Source organism: Aotus nancymaae, unplaced genomic scaffold, assembly GCF_030222135.1.
Source record: "Aotus nancymaae isolate 86718 unplaced genomic scaffold, 86718_ANA_hifiasm-v0.15.2.pri h1tg000028l, whole genome shotgun sequence".
Taxonomy (NCBI): domain Eukaryota; kingdom Metazoa; phylum Chordata; class Mammalia; order Primates; family Aotidae; genus Aotus; species Aotus nancymaae.
In genome coordinates, this window is record NW_026988441.1 from 14,436,398 (window position 1) to 14,460,073 (window position 23,676).

The window sequence follows — 23,676 nt, forward strand, 5'->3', positions numbered from 1 at the left end:
ATTTATTTATTTATTTGATGGAATTTCTTTGCTCTTGTTGCTCAGGCTGGAGTGCAATGGTGCAACCTCGGCTCACTGCAACCTCTGCCTCCTGGGTTCAAGCAATTCTCCTGCCTCAGCCTCTCAAGTAGCTGGGATTACAGGCAGGTGCCATCACACACAGCTAATTTTTTGTATTTAGTACAGACGGGGGTTTCACCATGTTGGTCAGGCTGGTCTTGAACTCCTGACCTCAGGTGATCCACCTGCCTCAGCCTCCCAAAGTGCTGAGAATACAGGCCTGAGCCTCCATGCCCAGCTTGCATTTCATTTTTAAATTAACTTTTTGAGATAATTTATATTTTTACTATATTAGTCTTCTATCCAAAACCATTGCCCTTCTATGTATGTATATGTTCATGTTTACCTTTGTGAATAGCAGAAAAGCAGATGCTATTCACATGTTTATCTTTTAAAAAAAAAAAAAAAAGCTAAATAGGCCGGGTGTGGTGGCTCATGCCTGTAATCCCAGCATTTTGGGCCGCCAAGGCAGAATTATTTGTCCAGGAATTTAAGACCAGCCTAGGCAACATAGTGAAACCCCATCTCTACAAAAATCAGCTAGGCATGATGGTGTGTGCCTGTAGTTCCAGCTACTCAGGAGGCTGAGGTGGGATAATCACTTCAGCCTGGGAGGTAGCAGTTGCAGTGAGCTGAGATTGTGCCACTGCACTCCATCCTGGGCAGCAGAGTGACATCCTGTCTCAAAAAAAAAAAAAAAAATACAACAAAATTGATATGTATAGATTTGTGTAACCACCTCCACAATCAAGATACAGTTTTATCACCCAAAACTTCTCCATGCTATCCCTTTGTAGTATCCCTCTCCCCCAACCCCTGGAAACCACTAACCTCTTCTTTGTTCCTTTAATCTTGTCTTTTCAAGAATGCCATACAGACCAGGCACAGAGGCTCACACCTGTAATCCCAGCACTTTGGGAGGCCAAGGCAGGAGGATTGCCTGAAGTCAGGAGTTTGAGACCAGCCTGGCCAAGACGGTGAAACTCCCCTCTCTACTAAAAATACAAAACACTAGCCAGGCATGGCGGCTCATGCCTGTAATCCCAGCTACTGGGGCTGAGGCAGGAGAATCACTTGAACCCAAGAGGCAGAGGTTGAAGTAAGCCAAGATCGCGCCATGGCACTCCAGCCTGGGCCACAGAGGGAGACTCCATCTCAAAAAAAAGAAAAAGAAAAAAAAAGCAGACATTAAGATTCAGTTGTTTTCCATCAAGTTGAACATTAAAGAGATTTGCAAAACTGCAAAACAATGCTACTGTTCTCTGACCATAATAGAATTAAAGAAATCAATAACAGAAAGATGTCTAGGAGATCCCCAAGTATTTGGAAATTAATCACTCCCTTCTAAATAATCCATGAGTCAAAGAAGAAGTCTTAAGAGGAAAGAGAAAATATTTTTCACTTAATGAAAGTAAAATATAACAAAATGTATGCAAGCAATTAAGGCAATTTTTAGGGGTAAATTTATATTAGCAAACACATATGTCATGAAAGATTATCTGAACTCTAACCCTCCACATTAACACTGTAGAAAAAGAAAAGTAAGTGAAATCCAAAGCACTGAAGGAAAACAAAAAATAAAGGGCAGAAATCAATGCAATTAAAAACAAAAAAATCAGTGAAACCAAAAATTGTCTTTATGAAGGATCAATACAACTGATAAACCTCTAACCAGACTAACCAAGAAAAAAGGAGAAAAGACAAAAATTACCTATATTAGGAATGATAGAAGAGCTATCACTACAGAATCTATATAAACTTTACAACTATATGTAATGGACCAGTCCCTTGAAACATCCAAACTACCACAACTCTCCAAAGATGAACAAGATAAAGAGGTCTTACAACTACTAAAGAAATTAAATTTATAGTTAAATATCTTCCCCCAAAAATCTCCAGGCCCAGATGGTTTTATTGGAGAATGTTATCAAATATTTTTGAAAGAAATAACATGAATTCTAAAAAATTCTATTTCAGAAATCATAAGAGGAGAAATATTTTTCAATTTGTTTTATGATGCCAGCATTACCTTAATACCAAAAGCCAAGACATTACTGGAAAAGAACGCTATAAATCAGTATCCCTCATGTTAGAAAATGGATTCTAGCAATATAAAAAGGACAATTCATCATGGCCAAGTAGGGCTTATCCTGAGAATACAAAGTCTGTTCAAAATTTTCTTGACAAAAGTAAACATTTGGCCAGGTGCTGTGGCTCACGCCTGTAATCCCAGCACTTTGGGAGCCTGAGGCAGGCAGATCACCTGAGGTCAGGAGTTCAAGACCAGCCTGACTAACATGGTGAAACCCTGTCTCTACTAAAAAACACAAAATTAGCTGGGCGTGGTGGCAGGCGCCTGTAATCCCAGCTATTCAGGAGGCTGAGGCAGGAGAATAGCTTGAACCTGGGAGGTGGAGTTTGCAGTCAGCTGAGATTGCACCACTGCACTCTATCCTAGGCCTCAGAACAAGACCACATTTCAAAAAAATAAATAAATAAACATCCATTCAGGGTAAAAAAAAAAAAAAAAAACCAACTCAGCAAACTAGGAATAGAAGGAAACTTCTTTAACCTGCTAAAAGGCATTTTAAAACATATTTAATGTTAGAAGTCTAAATGCTTTCCACCAAAGATTGAGAACAAAAAAAGAATGTTTGCATTCACCACTGCTAGTCAATATTGTTCTGAAAGTTCCGGCCAATCTAATAGGTAGGCAAAGAAAACAAAAGTCATGTTGATTGAAAAGGAAGAAAAAGAAAACTGTCTTTATTCACTGATGACATGATCGTCAAAAAGAAAAGCCCAAGAAATCTACAAAAACTCCTAAAACTAATAAATGATTTTTACGAGGTCACAGAATAATGTGCAAAAGTCAATCATATTTTTAAATATAAGGAACCAAAAATTAGAAATGTAAAAATTTAATAACGTTTATAATATCATAAAACATAAAATACAGCCGGGCACAGTGGCTCAAGCCTGTAATTCCAGCACTTTGGGAGGCCGAGGCGGGTGGATCACGAGGTCAAGATATCGAGACCATCCTGGTCAACATGGTGAAACCCCGTCTCTACTGAAAATACAAAAAATTAGCTGGGCATGGTGGTCCGTGCCTGTAATCCCAGCTTCTCAGGAGGCTGAGGCAGGGGAATTGCCTGAACCTAGGAGGCAGAGGTTGCGGTGAGCCGAGATCGCGCCATTGCACTCCAGCCTGGGTAACAAGCGTGAAACTGTCTCAAAAAAAAAAAAAATATGAAATACATAGGGATAATCTGACAAAAGATGTACACGACCTATACACTGAAAACTAAACAACATTGCTGGTAGAAGTTAAGGAATGACTAAGTAAATTGACAGACAGTTCAGGTTGATGGATTAGAATATGTAATGCTGTTAAGGTATCAATTTCCCCAAATTAATCTATAGATCTAATGTATCCCTAAATGTAATCCTGCAGTGGTTTTTTTTTTTTTTTTTTTTGTAAACATTGTAAAGCTGATTCCAAAATTTTTATGGAGATGTTAAGTACCTAGAATAGTCAAAATAACTTTGAAAAAGAAGAATAAGCCCGGGCATGGTGGCTCACGCCTGGAATCCCAGAACTTTGGGAGGCCAAGGTGGGCAGATCACCTGAGGTCAGGAGTTCAAGACCAGCCTGGCCAACATGGTGAAACCCCGTCTCTACTAAAAATACAAAATTTATCTGGACATGGTGGCAGGTACCTGTAATCCCAGCTACTCAGGAGGCTGAGGCAGAGGGATCGCTTGAGCCCAGGAGGCTGAGGCTGCCATGAGCTATAATCGCACCACTGTACTCTAGACTGGGTGACAGAACAAGAGCAAGACTATGTCTCTTAAAACAAAAAGCAGAGCCTGGTGACCTGGATGTGTGCCATGAACAAGAAAGAAATCTGTGATTGTGTAAGTCAGTAAGATTTGAGGGACATTTGTTATTGCAGCAAAACCCAACTGTCTTAGTTGGCTCAGGCTGCCGTTTTTAAAATACCATAAACTGGCTTAAACATTTATTTCTCATAGTTCTGGAAGCTGGAAGTCTGCGATCACAGTGCCAGCAGGTTAGGTTCTGGGGAGGGACCTCTTGGAAGTTACAGACTGCCAACTTCTTGCATACCCACATGGCAGGAAGGGAGCCAGGTAGCTCTCTGCTTCTTTGGGTTTTTTTTGTTTTTTTATTTTTGAGACAGTCTTGCTCTGTCACCCAGGCTGGAGTGCAATGGCACAATCTCAGCTCACTGCAACCTCCGCTTCCTGGGTTCAAGTGATTTTCCTGCCTCGGTCTCCTGAGTAGCTGCGATTACAGGCACCATCATCATACCTGGCTAATTTTTGTATTTTTGTAAAGATAAGGTTTCACCATGTTGGCCGGGTTGGTCTTAAACTCCTAACCTCAGGTGATCAGCCCTCCTCGGAATCCCAAAATGCTGGAATTATAGGCGTGAGCCACCATCCCCAGCCTTCTTCTTTTTTTATTTTTTATTTTGAGACACAGTCTCGCTCGGTCACCCATGCTGGAGCATACTAGCATGATCTCAGCTCACGTCAACCTCTTCCTCCTGAGTTCAAGCAATTTTTGTACCTCCGCCACCCAAGTAGCTGGGATTACATGTGAGTGCCACCACATGTGGCTAACTTTCATATGTTTTTGTAGAGACAGGGTTGGTTCCTCCATGTTGGCCAGGCTGGTCTCAAACTCCTGGCCTCAAGTGATCCACCCACCTCAGCCTCCCAAAGTGTTGAGATTACAAGCATGAGTCACTGCACCCACCTCTGGCTTCTTGCACAGGTATTGATTTGGTGTGGATATTCTGTCCCCTCCAAATCTCATGCTAAAATGACTGCCAGTATTGGAGGAGGGCCTCGTAGGAGGTGTTTGGAAGAAAATCCCTCATGAATGGTTTGGTCCCCTCCCCACAGTAATGAATGAGTTCTCGCTCTGTAAGTTCCCTCCAGAGCTAGTTGTTTAAAAGAGCCTAAGCCCGGTGGCTCACTCCTGTAATCCCAGAATTTTGGAAGGCTAAGGCAGACCTCAGGTGATCTGCCCATCTCAGCCTCCCAAAGTGCTGGAATTACAGGCATGAGCCACCAGGCCCAGTCTAGAGATAGGGGTTTCACCATGTTAGCCAGGATGGTCTCCATCTCCTGACCTCATGATCCGCCCACCTCAGCCTCCCAAAGTGCTTCGATTACAGGCATGAGCCATCGTGCCCAGCTGAATACTTTTTTTTTTTAAGAGACAAGATCTTGCTCTTAGCCCAGGCTTTAGTGCAGTGGTATGATCATAGCTCACTGCAGCCTCAAACTCCTGGTCAGGCAATCCTCCTGGCCTCAGTCTTCCAAGTAAGTAGAACTACAGGTGCACCACCACGCCTGGCTAATTTTTGTTTAATTTTTTGTATAGATAGGGTCTCACTGTGTTGTCCAGCTGGTCTCCAACTCCCAGCCTCAATTGATCCTCCCACCTCAGCCACTGATCTCATTCAGTGGCTCAGTGGGATTACAGGCGTGAGCCACTGCACCCAGTCATGAATTCTTTTATATTTAAAGCAGTTTGAGTGTTTCTGACCCCTGCATAAAGAGTCCTGTCTACTATTCTCCTCTGGAGACAAACTCTCTTCCCCTCAGCCCCAATAGCACATACAAAGCATTCAGCCTCGTGAGTCAAAACTGATCAAAATAACGGCCTTTATAGATGTTTCTGGAGAGATGGGGTGAGAAAAAAATAGGATATAAATAACCATTATTTACAACTTGCAGCAGTAAAGTTCTCCCAGACACCCCTTCGAGATTGAACTCCAAAACCTCTGGGGCAGACGCTGGGCACCACCAAGCAAATACAAAAACATCCACGCTCTGACTCCAGGTGCGGATGGAGGAGACGGGTCAGGCCTAGAAACAAAATGAGCAGGAAGCATTAGAGAGGCTGCCCCTCTGCCTCCCCTGCCTCCCAGCAGAGTAGAATCAGTGGAGAAGCTCTGGCAGAGTCCCCATCGTGACCTCTTCAAGCCCATAGCTTTCCAGAGAGAAGATGGCAGGCAGCTCAAGACAAGAGAGATGCAAAATAAAATGAAACTAAGTTAGAACTGAAAAGCGGGCTTAAAACCTTCCAGAGACTCTACCCAATTCATTTCACAGACAGAATCGAGGCAGCGTAGGGGAAAAGCAGGCGCTGCCTCTGCCCGGCGCGCCCAGTGTGTGTAGCGGGGGAACAAGGGGCATCGATACCTCCCGAGCGTAGATGGAAGGAGCAGATATGACATAAATCCCTCGAGAGTCTCCATCTTCAGGACGATTCCAATCTATGGACGAGCTGTGGGAGAAAAGAAAAATCCAGACCCTTTAAATTCTCAGATCTTGTTTTCCCCTACCCATCACAAAGGGGAACCCAAAGCCAGCTAGGGGTAAGAGAGACCGACCAGGGAGATGCATCAGTGAACTGGGACAACTGCACCACGGAGACTGGCGCAAGCAGTGGGCAGCGCGAGGCGTTCGTCTGCGGCGCAGCCCCTCACCTCGGGCCATCCCCGGGACCCTCCTGCGTCCTTAGGTTGTTGAGTGCATCCGGGAGTGCGTGGACTGACGGCTCCGGGGTCCCTGCCAGCAAGCGAGACCCAGCATCCTGGGCTTGGCCACGGCGGCGCACGTGGACCAGCAAGAGCCCGGCGCCGGCCACGCCCGCGGCCACCAGCAGTCCCAGAGCCGGAGGCAAAAGAAAGCGCTGCGGGTCCCCGGGCCTCAGGCCCGGCGGGGCCGCGGGCAAGGCGCCTGCGCCGTCGGGGTGCACGGGGAACTCGCACCGCGCGCCCATGTAGCCCGGCGCGCAGGCGCAGACGAGGCCGGAGAAGTGAGCGTAGCAGCGGCCGCCGTGAGCGCAGGGGCGCGAAGCGCACGGGTCTGCGCGCTCGCGGCAGTCGCGGCCGCCGAAGCCCAGAGCGCAGGAGCAGCGGTGCGCGCCGCCGCCTTCCACGCACGTGCCGCCGTTAGCGCAGGCGCGGCCCGCGCAGTCGTCGAGGTCGTGCTCGCAGCGCGGACCCGCGAAGCCGGCGCGGCAGCGGCAGCGCAGGGCGTGGCCCAGGTCCAGGCAGAGTCCGCCTGTGGGGAAGGGGACATCAGAGGGCGCAGCCCGGGAGCCGGCGGCCAGCCTGCCCGCCCTGTTTCCAGCTCTATCATCGCCGCACGGGGTCCCCTTTTTCTCTCTGTCTCTTAAATCAAGGGCCAGCGCCTTGGAGTGTGCCAGGAAAGCCAGCTATCTTCCTTTCTACCTGATGAAGTTTTGGAATAATTAATTTAGCGCGACCTCTTTGGCTCTCTGTGCCCTTGTCTCTTTCTCCCTCGGCTTCGATCATACTTCAATAGTAAACATCTCCCAGAACTATGTGTTTGAACCCTCTGGCTTTCTTCTGCCTAGAATGCCCCTCCTCTCTTCCCTGCCTCCTTTTCTCCCATTTTTCCCCATCTTTTCTCTTCGCTAGCCCACCCCTCTGGTCTCCACTCCGATGCTCCTTCCTCCATCCCCGCCCTGATCGCTTCCCTGTGCTCCCAGATCACAGCCCTGACCACCCACCCTGTCTGAGGGCGTCTGTCTTCCCCTCTGGGATGGTACCCCCAGGAGGGCGTGGCCCAGAGATGTCCTGGTCCCTGCTGTGTCCCTAGTACCACACACCCCAGAGTGAACACTCGGTGTTTGGGAGAATTATTACATTCACTCCCAAGAAGAGACACAGCCAGCCCTTTACATTCATATCTTATTTAATCTTTTTTTTTTTTTTTTAATTCAGTCTCTCACTCTGTCACCCAGGCTGGAGTGCAGTGGTGCGATCGCAGCTCACTGAAACCTATGCCTCCCGGGTTCAAGCGATTCTCCTGCCTCAGCCTCCCGAGTAGCTGGGACTACAGGATTGCGCCACCACGCCCAGCCTCATTTAATCTTTTAGCACCGATCCCAGGTCTCTTCCCTGCTCAGAACCTTCCTGTGGCTCCATCTCACGCAGAGGAAAAGTGAAGTCCCCCTTATTGTGACCCAGGGGGTCCCACGAGATTCGCCTCAGTCTTGTCTCAGTCCCTACCTCATCTCGTCAGTGTGACCACACTGGCTCTCCTGCTCACCCCTAGCACAGCGGGCAGCTTCCTAGCACCTCAGCTCTACCAGGGCAGGATTTTGTCTGTTTCATTCCCTACTGTATCCTCCGTGCCTAGAATCAGGCCTAGCACACAGTGAATTCTCAGTAAATAGTTGTGAGATAGGGAATGTCTCCTTGCCCATTTTACAGAACAAACAGGGTTGGGGGTGGAAGGTCAGGTCCCCAGGCCCTAGGGTTAGAAGACGCAAAGCCAGGATCCCGGCCCTGGATTGTCTGAGCCATGCAGGGCCCCCACCCCCATCCCTGGCCGTTCTGGCCTCCAGGCCTCACCATTGCGGCATGGCTGCAGGCTGCATCGGTCCACCCTCTTCTCACAGTTGGAGCCTTGGAAACCAGGTGGGCAGTGGCATACGTAAGCAGAGTCAGGGTCTGCACCCCCGACACACAAGCCGCCGTTGAAGCAGGGTCCATCCGCGCATGTCACCCCGCTCACCTGACACAGCCGCCCATAGAACCCACGCGGGCAGGTGCATTCAAAGGACCCGGGTGTCTCCTGGGCAGGGACAAGAGGACTTCAGAAGGGAGTTTCCTTGGAGAAAAATTCCATCCCCCTCCTCAGTCCTAACCATTGGGGGTTGCTCCTTGTCCAGTCCCAAGTCCCACTGTGCAGGGGCCACTCTGGGAGGTCCTCCCAACATCCCCTCAATCCACTCCATGTTTCTGTGTCTGTCTGCCCATGTGACCCCACAGGGAGGAGGCTCTGGGGGTCCAGAGTGACCCCATTCCCACCACTACACCTTTGCCTACCAAAGCCTGCCTGCCTGGTCATCCCTCCCCGCTTCTGTCCACACTGACAAGTCCCACTAGGAGGTCCTAGATCTCAGCCCACCTCCTCCAAGAAGCCTTCTCTGGATCTCTCCTTCCCAGGCCCTCCCCCTAAGTATTTGAACCCTGAGTGTGTCCATGTCCCAGGTGGCCCACACTGGGCCCTACTCTATCCCAGCACTCCATGCCAGGCTCACTCACTGCCACCTCTGCACCCTTGCTCCCTGCAGGCCCCTAACCTGGACACCCTTCTCTAATCACCTCCCAGAAGCCCCCGCCCCGGGCCATCTCCAGGAAGCCTTCTCCGATGTTTTCACCCCCTGTCCCCCAGATCCCAAATCTCCAACCTATTTGTTCCTACCACCCACTACCTTGGGCCCTGAATCATTCTCAGTCCCACAGTGGGGGCAGCTGCGGCCCCACACGGCTCCTCATCACTTCCACTCCCACACCTTTCGGGGCCACCCACTGAGGCTGCTCTCCCCAGTCCCATCCCCATCACCTAATCCTACTTCAAGGCCCCAGATACAGGCTGGATGCCACCAGGAAGCCCTCCCTGATAGTTATTCCCAGACCTCCTCCCCAGGCTAGTGTCTCATGGAGCCCCAGGGAGGGGGCCGTGGCTTCCAGGGTAAAGTACTAAGCAGGACAAGGTGGGAAGGGGTGATACTGACACTACAGCTGCCCCCGTTGGCACACGGGTTCCCATCACAGGGCCCAGGCCCAGGGACAAGGCATCTGGTGGTGGCAGAGGACGGGCCCCTGGGGCTGAGGCAGCTGCTCGTGGACACAGGGACCGTGCAGAGGGGTCCAGTCCAGCCCTCCAGGCATCGGCATTCACCAGGCTGCTCACAGAAGCCGTGCTCTGGGCTGCAGCCTGCTTGGCACTCTGCTATGGGGGACAGAGAGGCAGAGAGAAAGGAATCACCAATGTCGGGGAGGGCCAAGGGCAAGACGGAAAGCAGGGAGGTTTCTGAGCACGTTCCCTGCCCCACCTTGCTTCATCCTTGTGACAGATAATCATCGGGACTAGATGGTATTGTGACCCTCCCCCCAGTTTACAGACAGGGAAGCTGAGGCCCACAGAGGCGAAGTGACCAGTCCACCTAGGAAATGAAGGAGTGAGGATGGGAACCCAGGCCATTGGGCTGGAGACTGTACTCTTTGAAGGAAGATGGGCCGGGGGCACCCTGGTCAGAACATGCGGACAGGAGAAAGGGAGGGAATTTGGGATTGGTGGGGGGGACACCTGGCCTTTCAGGGAAGATGGGAGTGTCTTGAATTAGGGTGGCTCTGGGAAGATCTGGATTAGCCTGGGAATCCTAGGGGTCTTGATAGGGCTCTGAAATTATGGGAGGGATCTGAAGAATCCCAAGCTTTAAGAAGCCATGGGTTCTGGCCTGCAACCTCAGGGACAGAGGATGGAGGATTCCTTGGCGGGAATGGACTGGGAGGAGTTTCCAAAGCTTCCAGGTGGGAGTCAGGAGGGCCGCAGAATTAGAAGAGCTTTGGGGTCCTAGCATCGGGACATGGTGTGAGTGTGGGTTAGGAAAAGAACTGGAGGGTGCCAGCATGGGAAATGGGTGTGGGCTTCCTATTTGAGATAACGAGAGGGCTGGGAGAGGGAAGGGGGCTGGAGTAGCAAGGCAGAGCTGAAGAGAAGTCTAGGGTCCTCAGTTTCCCCGAAGGTGGCAGCTGGATGGTTAGCGGGGTTTAGGGTACATCCGCAGCAGTCAGCGCGTTCCCCAGCTCCCTGGAGAGGGGTGCCTGTGGTACGTGGTGGGGGCTCTAGAGCACCTTGAAGAGGGTGACTGGGTTGTGAGAAGGGACTAGGGACCGCGAGTGACGCTCAGGAGGGGCCGGGGTCCCCGGCTGGGAGGGGGTGGGGTCGAACTCAGGACTCACTTGGCGCCTCACACTCGTCCTCCAGCTGCGCGCAAGGGCGCAGTCCCGGGCCGCACCGCGAGGGGGCGCTGCGTGGGCGGCAGAGGCGCGTGCACGCGGCCCCGACGGCTGGCGGTTCGCAGCGCGCACGGTACGAGAAGCGCAGCTCCCAGGCGCCTGCGCGCTGAACGTCCCGGGCCCACGGGCCCCCAGCTGCCAGGCGCCGCCTGCCGGCCATGCGTGCAAGCAGGCTCCAGGAGGGCCCTGCGGGTCGGGCAAAGGAGGGGCGCTGGGGTGGGACGCGGGTGCACACTGAGCGCCCCGGCCGCACTCTCCCTGCCCCTCCTAGCGAAGCCAGAACACCCCCATGGAACCCTGGGGTCCTTGGACCTCGCGAGAATGGCAGTCACCCTCCTTACATAGCAAGGCTGCGAACTCCCCAGTGCACCCTGGGACCTGCAATGTCGGGGTCCCCTCTATACCCTAGGTAACAGTTCTCTCGGCCAGGCGCGGTGACTCAAACCTGTAATCCCAGCAGTTTGGGAGGCCGAGACAGGAGGATTAACTGAGGTCAGGAATTCAAGACCTGCCTGAACAACATGGTGAAACTGTTTTTACTAAAAATAAAAAATAAATTAGCCAGGCATGATGGCACGCCTGTAATCCCAGCTACTCAGGAGGCTGAGGCAGGAGAATCACATTCATCTAAGAGGCGGAGGTTGCAGCGAGCTGAGATGGCACCATCGCACTCCAGCCTGGGTGACAGAGCGAGACTCCATCTCAAAAAAAAAAAAAACAGTTCTCTTATAGAGAGCGAGAACTGGCCAAAATAGTGAAACCTGTCTCTACTAAAAATACAAACAAAAGTAGCTGGGCATGGTGGTGGGCACCTGTAATCCCAGCTACTCGGGAGGCTGAGGTAGGAGAATTGCTTGAACCTGGGAGGCAGAGGTTTCAGTGAGCCAAGATCACGCCACTGTACTCTAGCCTGGGTGACAGAGTGAGACTCCATTTCGGGGGGAAAAAAAAGCTTCACATAGAAGAACCAGAAGTAACTCATATTGCACCCTGAGCTCTCAACATCAGATGGTGATGAAGTAGGGCTGTGAAATGCTATGCCCTGCTCTGGTGGCTTCGGTAGTAAGAGCATTTCCCCAACTTCATCTGGTACCAGGACCACAGACTGCTACATCCAGTACCAGGACATGTCTGTGCCTGAGATGCCAAGAGCCCTGGAGCAGCCAACACCCAGCACCCCACCCCAGGAGCTGTGATGACATCATAAGACCTACAGACAACACCATCAACCCCGAGTCTCACGTGGGCCCCAGCTCCCCACCAGTCCCAAGGCAGAAGACACTTACCTCCAATCTGATCTCCTAACTCCTGTCTCCAGGTTTCAATGATGAGAGAGAAGGTACCCTGGTTGGGTGAAGGAAGGGGGAATGAAAGACAGTGGTTAGGGTAAGTATTCAGTGAAGGCCAGAGTTCAGGAGGGAAGGGTGATGGCAAGTGCTAGGAACCAAGCAAGCAAGAACAATCCCCAGAGGGGCCAGCCCAGTCCAGGGAGGGAATGACATCTGTGGCTTTTTTTTTTTTTTAGGACAGAGTCTTGCTCTGTTGCCCAGGCTGGAGTACAGTGGCACAATCTTAGCTCACTGCAACCTCTGCCTCCCAGGTTCAAGTGATTCTCCTGTCTCAGCATCCTGAGTAGCTGGGAGTACAGGCGCGCACCACCACACCTGGCTAACTTTTATATTTTTAGTAGAGATGGAGTTTCACAATGTTGGCCAGGCTGGTCTCGAACTCCTGACCTTGTGATTCGCCTCGGCATCCCAAAGTGCTGGGATTACAGGCATGAACTACTGCACCTGGCCTTTTTTTTTTTTTTTTTTTTTTTTTTTTTTTTTTTTTTTGAGACAGGGTCTCACTCTGTCAACCAGGCTGGAGTGCAGTGGAGAGATTTTGGCTCACTGCAACAACCTCTGGGGCTCGAGCAATTCTCCCACCTCAGCCTCCTGAGTAGCTGGGACTACACGCACATGTCACTATGCTCCACTAATTTTCTTTCTTTTATTTATTTATTTAGTCGAGACAAGGTCTCATAGGCCAGCACTTTGGGAGGCCGAGACAGGTGGATCACCTGAAGTCGGGAGTTCAAGACCAGCCTGACCAACATGGAGAAACCCTGTCTCTACTAAAAATACAAAATTAGCTGGGCGTGGTGGCACATGCCTGTAATCCCAGCTACTCAGGAGGCTGAGGCAGGAGAATCATTTGAACCTCGGAGGCGGAGGTTGCGATGAGCCAAGATTCTGCCATTGCATTCCAACCTGGGCAACAAGAGGGAAACTCCGCCAGGCACGGTGGCTCACGCCTGTAATCTCAGCACTTTGGGAGGCCGAGGCGGGTGGATCACGAGGTCAAGAGATCGAGACCATCCTGGTCAACATGGTGAAACCCCGTCTCTACTAAAAATACAAAAAATTAGCTGGGCATGGTGGCGCGTGCCTGTAATCCCAGCTACTCAGGAGGCTGAGGCAGAATTGCCTGAACCCAGGAGGCGGAGGTTGCGGTGAGCCGAGATCGTGCCATTGCACTCCAGCCTGGGTAACAAGAGCGAAACTCCGTCTCAAAAAAAAAAAAAGAGAGAGAGAGAGACAAGGTCTCACTATATTACTGAGACTGGTCTCAAACTGCTGGGCTAAAGCTATCCTCCTGCCTAGGCCTCCCAAAGTGCTGGAATTAACAGGGTGAGCCACTGAACATGGCTTGCTTTATTGAGCACATACTACGTGGTAAGCACTTTATTCAAGAGATGTGGTTGAATCGCTCAAAAGAGACCCTTGTGAGGTACCAGGATGATCCCATTTTATAGCTTAGAAAACTGAGACTGGAAACCAGACAGTTACTTGTCCAAAAAGACAAGGATCTAGAATTCTAATACAGGTCTGTTCATCTTTGTGCCTTTAGGGCCAGGCGCAGTGGCTCACGCCTGTAATCCCTGCACTTTGGGATGCTGAGGTGGGTGGATCATCTGAGGTCGGGAGTTTGACAGCAGCCTGACCAACATGAAGAAACCAGTCTCTACTAAAAATACAAAAAAATTAGCCAGGCGTGGTGGTGCACACCTGGAATCCCAGCTACTCAGGAGGCTGAGGCAGGAGAATCGCTTGAACCCAGGAGGCAGAGGTTGCAGTAAGCCAAGATCACACCATTGCACTCCAGCCTGGGCAACAAGAGCAAAACTCTGTCTCAAAACAACAATAAAAAAATCTTTGTGCCTTAGGGTTGTGGGGATGGGAGACAGGATTTTGGAGGTGAAAGAGTAATTAATACAGGACCCAACTGAAAGAACTGAGGACAGGAAAAAAAAAAAGAGAGAGAGAAGATATTAGTGGTCCCCAAGACAAGGTGAGAGGTTTGGGGATAAAGATGAGGACCCCAGTTTTTAGGGATCCCCAAGGAGCAGAGATAGAGTTCTTTGAGTTGAGGATTTTAGAGGTTGGGTTTGAGATTCTGGGAATTTGGGGTCCCAGCATGCAGGGCTGGGGAATCAGAACATTTAGATTCCCCAGTGTGCAGGGTTTAGGGGTCTGGGAATGTGACGATCGTAGAGTTACTGGTCTGGGAATTTGGTCCACCCCCTGGGAGGCAGGGAGGCAGGATTAGGGTCTTGGAAGCTGGAGGGGAGAGGAGGTGGGGGTTTCAGTGGCAGGATTAGGCCTCCAGCAGCGGGAGTACCCCGAGGGCAGCACTCACCGGCCAGGCGTCCCGGAAGGGCACCCGCAAGAGGCCGTCGGGCAGTGGCAGATGAGGCGCGGGTGCTCCGGCCTCCTCGGTGTAGGCGGGTCCGCGCGCACTCAGCGCCGTTCCCGGGGCGCACGGGGACTCGGTGGCCTCCTCCGAGAGCCCAGGCTTCAGGCAGACTCTGAAGAAGAGGCGGCAGGGGCCCCGGGCGCTGCAGGGGGAACGCGGGGCACCCGGGCCTGGACCCGGCCCGAAAGAATGGATCTGCAGCTCGAAGATGCCAGCGGGCCGTGCCTGGGATGGAGGTGGGCGCAGGGTGAGGCAGCCGGGGGACCCAGACGTCCCGTCTGCCCCGCGCCCCCTCCTCAGGACCTTCAGGTCGCACCCTCACCCCACTCCCGCATTCATCCCTTTCCACGCCACCTCCCGCCTGGCTCTGACCTGGGGGAGAAAAAAGAGCGCTAGGATCACGGTCTGGGACAGGAGCCGGGACATCCGTGGGAAGACCATGGCCTTCTGGGGGGGTCTCGGGAGTCGCAGCTGCTGGCTTCCGAGCCTTATATCTGAGGGAATGGCCCCGCCCCTCAGGCAGCTACCCGGCCCCAGGGGACCAAGGGAGGGTGGTCGGTCACCGGGGAAGGGGAGCGTGCAGGAGCAACAGAGAGATTTCGTCTGTGGTCGTGGGCACGGGCCAGGTCGTGAGTGGGTGATCCCGCGACTTTGTGTGTGGCTGGCGTGGGGTGGAGTTTCGGGGCTAAGCCTGTGTGTGAGGTTGTACATGATTTTAAGACTCGGTGTGTGTGGTATGGACCAGCGCTGCTGGAGGGTGCACACGACTTTGTGACTGCGTGTCCACGTGGGACTGCGCGGCTCAGCATATGCCTGGAGTTGTCTGTGACTGACACAATTATGAGATTGTAAACATTTCTGATTCTGCACGCACCCCCGAGTGGGAAACTAGATGCGTACACGACTTCGTGACTGTGTGGCGCTTCGAGATTCTGTGGCCGTGTGGATGCTTCTCCGTGCGTGTTTACGGGAGGTCCTATGTAGGCGTACAAACCTGTGACTTTGTGCTCTGTGCGGGTATGGTAGAGGCTGTGCACGGCGGGGAATGGCTGAGGACGCCTGTGTGTGGATGAGACTGGGTTTGGGAGGTCCACGGATGTAGCCACGTGTGGGTACGATGAAGATACAGAGTTCTTTGTGAACCCCTGTGTGCGTTCGTTTGTGTGAATGAGACTGGCTTTGAGAGGTCCACCGGTGTAGCTGTGTGTGGATATGATGAAAATCTGAGGCTCTTTGTGGACCCCTGTGTGCGGGCGTGTGTGTGTTCCCCTTCCTCAAGACAAAGCCACCCTCCCAAACCCCGCATCGCGGACGCACCAGACGCCAGGGCGAGAAGCCCGGCCTCAGAGGGGGCTCCCAGCTGTATGTAAATGCCGCCATCTGCCGGGCGGCCGCGCCCCTCCCCCTTCGGGCCGCAGCTGGGCTGCCCGTTTGGTCTCCGGAAGGTGTGAGGAGCAAATGGGCAGGAAATTGGGTCTTCACATACAGGAACCCGCTCCCCTACCCCAGAAGAATGGGGGTGGGGGACACCAGGGCCCTTCAGAAATCCTTTAGTATTCCAGGACCTCAGCAGGAAAAGCTAATTAGGAGCAGATGTCCCAGTCCCTCTGGTCATAATTGCTCCCCGCCAGGAATGGGGCAAAGCCCTTGAGCTGGGCTTTTTTTTCCCCCAAAGTAAAAGAATTTAGTGTTTAGAGGCTATTATAGGGAAAAATGCAGTTTCAATTTATGTTTTTCTTCCAGAGAAGTATGGCATAGCCCAGCAGAGCCAGGCATACAGTAGGTGCTCAGTTTTTGTTTTGTTTTGTTTTGGGTTTTGGGGTTTTATTTTGTTTTTTAGAAGTTTTGCTCTTGTTGCCCAGGCTGGAGTGCAATGGCAAGATCTTGGCTCACTGCAACCTCCGCCTCCTGGATTCAAGCGATTCTCCTGCCTCAGCCTCCCAACTGGGTAGGATTACAGGCACGTGCCACCACACCCTGCTAATTTTTTATATTTTTAAATAGAGACAGGGTTTCACCATGTTGACCAGGCTGGTCTCGAACTCCTGACCTTCAGGGGACCCACCCACCTCGGCCTCCCAAAGTGCTGGGATTACAGGTGTGAGCCACCACGCCCAGCCCAGTTAAGTTTTTAATGAATGAAAGACCAGGCTGGGCACTCACGCCTATAATCCCAGCACTTTCGGAGGCTGAGGCAGGGGACTGCTTGAGGCTAGGAGCTTGAGACCACCCTGGGCAACACAGCAAGACACCCTTCTCTACCAAAAAAAAAACAACCACCAGCCTAAAGAGTCTTCTCTTAATTCTGACAACACTGGTGTTTGAGCAAGGCAGGGCCATGGGTCAGACTGGGCAGAATATCCCAGGCTCCTTTCCACGGTTTTTGTCTTTTCCACTTTTTTTTTTTTTTTTGACAGTTTCACTCTTTCTCCCAGGCTGGAGTGCAGTGGCGCCATCTCTACTCACTGCAACCTGCGCCTTCCAGTTTCAAGCGATTCTCCTGCCTCAGCCTCCCGTGTACTGGGATTACAGATGCCCACCACCACACCTGGCTAATTTTTGTTTTTAGTAGAGATGGGGTTTCACCATGTTGGCCAGGCTGGTCTCAAACTCCTGACCTCATGATCCGCCCGCCTTGGCCTCCCAAAGTGCTGGGATTACAGGTGTGAGCCACCGCACCCAGCTCCACTCCCTTCTTTAATTCCTTTTCCACCATTCAGACTTCACCTCCTCTAGACAGCACTCCCTAACAGTCCCCAGGGGCATCAAGCGCCTCCTCTGAGCTCCCACATCCCCCTGTGATTCTTTTATTCCACCCGATTTCTCTGCCTGTGCCTCCCTCAGCCATGACCACTCTGGCCTTTGAGGTCTTTAATTTTTTGAGATGGGGTCTGTCTGTTGCCCCAACTGGGGTGCAGTAGCACTATCCTAGCTCACTGCAACCTCGACTTCCTGGGCTAAATGATCCTCCCACCTCAGCCTCCCAACTAGTTAGGATAACAGGCATGAGCCACCATGCCTGGCTAATTTATTGTTTTTGGTAGAGATGGGGTGTCCCTATGTTGCCTAGGCTGAACTCCTGGGCAAAACTGATCCTCCCACCTTGGCCTCCCAAAGTGCTGAGATTATAGGCATGAGCCACCATGCCTGGCCCTGTGAGGTTTATCTAAGCACAAATCAGACCGTGTCCTTCACCTGCATTAGACTCTTCTGTAACTCCCCAGTGCCTTCTAAATATGTAAGCTTCTAGGGCTGACATTTGAGACCCGCCTTCCCCATCACCCCTGCTCAGACAGGTTATGTGGCCCCAAGGAGTAAAGCCAGACCTTGTAAACCAAAGTAACCTGGAGGCAAATTAGGTCTCCAGTTGGGTCTGGTGAGAGAATAAGCTTCCCATCATAGAAGATATTTTAGCAGAATTTGGACAGCCAGCTGTGGGAAGCAAATTCCTGCCCTGGATGATCATGGGGGAAACACATTCCAGGTCTCAGATACCTCATTTTTTTTTTCCTTTTTTGAGATGGAGTCTTGCTCTATCACTCAGGCTGCAGTGCAGTGGCTTGATCTTGGCTCACTGCAACCTCCGCCTCTGGGGCAGAGGTCAGGAGTTCAAGACCAGCCTGGCCAACGTGGTGAAACCCCGTATCTACTAAAAATACAAAAATTAGCCAGGTGTGGTGGCACATGCCTGTAGTCCTAGCTATTTGGCAGGCTGAGGCAGGAGAATCACTCAAACTTGGAAGGCAGAGGTTGCAGTGAGCCAAGATTGCACACGCTGTACTCCAGCCTGGGTGACAGAGTGAGACTCCATCTCAAAAAAATAAAAAGGTACAGACCCCTTCCATCATTCCTGCAGACTTCCTCAAGCTGGGGAGGGCCGAGGATTTCAGGAAACATTCCACTGGCTTGCAGACAGTGCACCCCAGGGCAAGGGGTCATGGTATAAATTTTAATTCTTTGTGGAGGTCTGAAAGGCTTAAAAAAAAAAAAAAAAAAAACATGGAGTGCAGTGGTTCAGTCTGAATGCCTTTTACAGAGTTCTGAATGCCTTTTAATTATCATCACACACACCAGGAAAGGTCGGGTTGTCTTAGAATATTTAACCAGTGTTAGCGCTGGGTGCAGGCTGGAGTAGAAACTGGCACAGTGGGGGGCAATGCGAGCAGAGCAAGGGAAATAAAGTCAAAGTGGTTAAGATACTTCTTTTTTTTGAGACTGAGTTCGGTTCTTGTTGCCCGGGCTGGAGTGCAATGGTGCAGTCTCAGCTCACTGCAACCTCTGCCTCCCGGGTTCAAGTGATTCTCCTGCGTCAGCCTCCTGAGTAGCTGGGATTACAGGCATGAGCCACCATGCCCGGCTAATTTTTTCATATTTTTTTAGTAGAGATGGGTTTTTTGTTTTGTTTTGTTTTGTTTGAGACGGAGTTTCGCTCGTTACCCAGGCTGGAGTGCAATGGCGCGATTTCGGCTCACCGCAACCTCCGCCTCCTGGGTTCAGGCAATTCTCCTGCCTCAGCCTCCTGAGTAGCTGGGATTACAGGCACGCGCCACCATGCCCAGCTAATTTTTTATATTTTTAGTAGAGACGGGGTTTCACCATGCTGGCCAAGCTGGTCTCCAACTCCTGACCTCAGGTGATCCACCTGCCTCGGCCTCCCAAAGTGCTAGGATTATAGGTGTGAGCCACCACACCCAGTCAAGATATTTCAATCTGTGAGTAACCCATATGGCCTGGTAACAGCAAGCCTCTGGGAATATATACATAAAACCCACGTACAGACTGTCCCGTTCACTCCTCACAACCACTCTGCTAACATACTACCATCACCCCATTTTAGAGATGAGGAAACTGAGGCAGAGGTGCCTTGCCAAGGCTCACACAGCTACCATTTGAGTGCCTACATGGGAGTGCCTCATTTGGTTCCCAAAGCTAGCCTATGAAACAGGAACCTTTTTTTTTTTTTTCCCAAAAGAGGGTCTTCCCATGTTGTCCAGGCTGCTCTCCAACTCCTGGCCTCAAGCGATTCTCCCACCTTGGCCTCCCGAAATGTTGAGATGACAGGCATGAGCCACCACACCTGCCCTGTTGTATTTTATAAATGTAGAAACTGAGGCACTGGGAGGTGAAGTAACTTACACAGGATCACAGCCAGTCCGGAAGTGGGCGAGCTTGGATTTGAACTTAAATAATCTGGAACTCGCACCCTTAGGTAATACGCAGTGACGCTGTCCAATACAAGAGACACTTGTGACTATTTAAATTAACCAAAAGTAGCTGCGCCCAGTGGCTCACTCCTGTAATCCCAGCATTTGGGGAGGCCAAGGCAGGAAGATTGCTTGAGCCCAGGAGTTCCACACTGCAGTGATCTAGTTACACAACCGCACTCCAGCCTGGGAGACAGAGCAAGACCCTGACTCAAAAATAAATAAATAAATATATATATATATTTTTGGAGATAGGGTCTCGCTCTGGCACCCAGGCTGGAATGTAGTGGCATGATCACAGCTCACCACAGCCACAACCTCCTGGGCTCAAGGGATTCCTCCCACCTCAGCCTCTCAAGTAGCTCGGACTACACAGGTGCACACCACCTCATTGGGCTAATTATTTTGTATTACTTTTAGAGACAGGGTTTCACCATGTTGCCCAAGTTGATCTCGTACTCCTGGGTTCCAGCAATATTCCTGCTTCAGCCTCCCAAAATGTTGGGATTACAGGCATATACCACTGCGCCCAGCCTAAAACAAAATTAAAAATTCAGTTCCTCATTCACACTAGCCACATTTCAAGTGCTCAGAATCAAAGAAAGTTCCAGTGAACACTGATACACAGCTACCTGTTTTAGTTAGGAGCCAACATTTTAAAATAGGGAGATTTAATATAAAAACCCCAATTCTGGATGGGCACAGTGGCTCACACCTGTAATCCTAGCGCTCTGGGAGGCCAAAGCAGGAAGACTGCTTGAGACCAGGAGTTTGAGACCAGCCTGGGCACCAAAATCCCATCTCTACAAAAAAACCTGTTTAAATCCCATGGTCCCCGAAGGTATTCAGGAGGCTGAGGCAGGAGGATCACTTGAACCCAGGAAGTCAAGGCTGTAGTGAGCTATGATCACACCACTGCACTCCAGCCTGGGCAACAGTGAGACAGACTCTAGTCTCAAAAAAAAAAAGGGTCCGGCACAGTGGCTCACACTTGTGATCCCAGCACTTTGGGAGGCCGAGGCGGACAGATCACAAGGTCAAGATATCAAGACCATCCTGGCCAACATGGTGAAACTGTCTCTACTAAAAATATTTTTAAAATTAGCTGGGCATAGTGGCGCACGCCTGTAGTCCCAGCTACTCCGGAGGCTGAGGAAGGAGAATCACTTGAACCCGGGAGGTAGAGGTTGCAGTGAGCCAAGATCACGCCACTGCACTCCAGCCTGGTGACAGAATCCCAATTTCTTGCTTCTTTTGAACAATTGGTACATCAAGCAACTCCAGGCCCCCTTTTTCCCAGGGCCACACTGGCTGAAGCCAAGCAGTAGTTGCCCTGTTGAGGGGTGATCTCTGGTCCACCAGAGCCCCTGGGCCTGTAACTCACATCTATCTCCACAGCAGCCTGGCAGTTACCTGTCTTTAAAGCCAAGTGCCATCCTCTCTTCCCTTCTCCACACATGGGGAATCTGTGGTCAGACAGGGAGATGTATTTTTTACAGATCACACAGCACACAGGAAGACACAGCTGAGGGTTTTCAGATTCTCAGACCAGGGTTAACAATCAGCTCTGATCCAACAAAGCACCTCTCTGTGCTTGACAGCCAATCAGCCATGGTGGGACGGTGACCCGAGTCCCAGACCTCACCCCGATGCCCCCATCTGGAGACTTTCCAGACACAGCAGGTGTGGCGTCTGGGATGTACTTTATTGGACAAGTGGTGGCCCAAGTCTTGGTCTGGAAGCTCTGGGGCCCTGGACCCAGGCACTGAGTTTGAGGAGGCCCAGAGGTCAGGGCTGTTTGGAGCGAGGCCACAAGCGGCTGGTGAGGGAGCTGAAGAAGAGGTTCTGCTTGTTGGACTTGGAGAGCTCAGCCAGGCGCTGCTGCTCCTCCTGGAGAGATGGAGGAGAGGGTGAGCCCAGGGTGGACAGAGCCTCCTCCCAGACACCCAGGTCCCCAGGCCCCAGCACAGGGGCCACCTTCCCTTTTGACTTCTGCCAAGACCAGACCCCTTTCCCCAAACCCTGGGGCCCCCAGCCCCCAGCCCCCAGAGCAGACACTGGGAAGACTCAGCCCTGAGCTGCAGCAGCAGTGCAGGCTTCAACGTTTCGAGGATGCCAGACTCAAAAACCAGGCCCTTGAGGTATTCAGGCCTGACCTTCAGTAGCTTCTCAGGCCCCAGACTATCATAATCCCCTTCCCCAGATCCCAGGGTCCCCTCCCTGAACCTGAGATCCTGTCCCAGACCCTGTTACCCAAGGTGAATGCTGGTGAGATCCCAGGTCCAAACCACATGGCCCTCCTCACCAGACTGCATCGTCCTGCCCCTGGACCCCCTGAGCCCCATGACCCCTGTCTGGATTGGCGGGGGTGTCCCCAGGCCCAGATCTCTAGGGACTTCTCTGGGCACTCAGAGGCTCCCAACTCTAGGAACCTAACCTAGAATCTGGTGAACCTCAGCCTAGACCCCTGGAAATCTTACCCATATGCAATTCTTACTCTTAGTCCAACTTCCAAATTACCAGGGTCCCACCAAGACCATCAGAACTCTCCCCATAGCCTTGGGCCACGTGCCCAGGATCCTCTTTCCAGAACTGATCAAAACCCACAGTCACCTCCACAAGGTGCCCCCAGACCTACTCAAGACAATCAAGGGCAAGCCCTCTCTCAGACCAATCTCAAATGCTCTCCTGTCTCCTGTTCTCAGAGCAGCCAGCAGAATCAATGCATCCCCTCATTCCGGCAGCCCTACAGGACAGGCTGTTATACTCCTTGGTTACAGAGACTGAAGCAGAAAGGAGGTATCTGCTCACGGTCACACAGCCAAGCCAGGGGTGTGGGGACGGGCTGCCCCAGGCTCCTCCTTCAGGAGCCTCAGAGCCAATCCTCCACTCTGGGCATCTGAGCACCAACCTGCTCTAGCCGGTTTTGCCGCTGTTTGAAAGCCGCCAGCGGGTCATCCTCCAGGGCGTAGTGCTCCAGCACAGTCCGCACGTCCTCCACACCGTTCAGTGCAATGGCTGTGGGCACAACAGGAGGTGGTCAGCCAGGCTTCTGAAGGTCAGAGGGAGGCAGGGCCCATGAGGCGAAGGTCCCACACTGGGGCAGGGGGGAGGTCAGTGCTACCTGGAATGCTTCTATAGGCCCTGAAAGGGCTCCCCTGAACATTCCCAAGTATCCCCTAAACATTCCATGAGCATCCTAAGAAGCTCCTAAAGACTCCAAGGTGCTCAGGCACCTCTTGCACCTCAGTCGCCCAAGCCAAGAATCAGGCATTTATCCTTCCTCTTCAGAGTCAGGGGGTCTGGGGTCAGCCTTACTCTTGAGAAAGGCTGACAGGTCCAACAAGACCCGGTCATCAGAGTTGCCATCCCAGGGCCGCAGGGCGACGCCGTTATAGGGCTGCAGGCGGAAGGCTTCCTTCTTACAGTCCACAACTACTACTCGAGCTGGGTCCCGATTCAGACATGAAATGTCCTGCAAGCGAGTGACAGGTCAGGTCAACATCTGTGCCCCACTCTCCCCAAATCGAGACGACACAAAACACACAAAACATACACACACAGCATCACACACACTGGGATAACCACAGCAGGGCCTCTCAAAGACCGGGCTTGGATGATGGCATCAACCCCTACAGGGGACAGGCACAGTGGCTTATGCCTATAATCCCAGCACTTTGGGAGGCCTAGGCGGGAGAATCACTTGAACCCAGCAGTCCTAGCCCAGCCTGGGCCACAACAATGAGACCTCGTCTCTACAAAAAATTTAAAAATTAGCCAGGCAC

At 51.8% G+C, this 23,676-nt stretch overlaps 1 protein-coding gene across 2 annotated transcripts in view; it reads right to left on the bottom strand.

Annotated features, from left to right (window-relative positions):
- The window catches only part of LOC105723395 (Fc gamma binding protein), a 107,187-nt gene extending 92,034 nt beyond the window's left edge, over positions 1 to 15,153 (bottom strand). The window contains exons 1-9 of one of the 2 annotated variants that reach the window (XM_012435659.2): positions 15,060 to 15,153; positions 14,631 to 14,912; positions 12,233 to 12,290; positions 10,890 to 11,132; positions 9,659 to 9,876; positions 8,490 to 8,712; positions 6,591 to 7,170; positions 6,304 to 6,388; positions 5,491 to 5,967 (exon numbers count right to left, since the gene is read on the bottom strand). In XM_012435659.2, the coding sequence (XP_012291082.2) occupies positions 5,962 to 5,967; positions 6,304 to 6,388; positions 6,591 to 7,170; positions 8,490 to 8,712; positions 9,659 to 9,876; positions 10,890 to 11,132; positions 12,233 to 12,290; positions 14,631 to 14,912; positions 15,060 to 15,128 (1,764 nt within the window). In that variant the 5' untranslated portion in view covers positions 15,129 to 15,153 and the 3' untranslated portion in view covers positions 5,491 to 5,961. Of the gene's footprint in view, positions 1 to 5,490; positions 5,968 to 6,303; positions 6,389 to 6,590; positions 7,171 to 8,489; positions 8,713 to 9,658; positions 9,877 to 10,889; positions 11,133 to 12,232; positions 12,291 to 14,630; positions 14,913 to 15,059 lie in introns of those variants that run through there. The other variant, XM_064381329.1, reaches the window with a different exon arrangement.
- Positions 15,154 to 23,676: the final 8,523 nt, after the last annotated feature.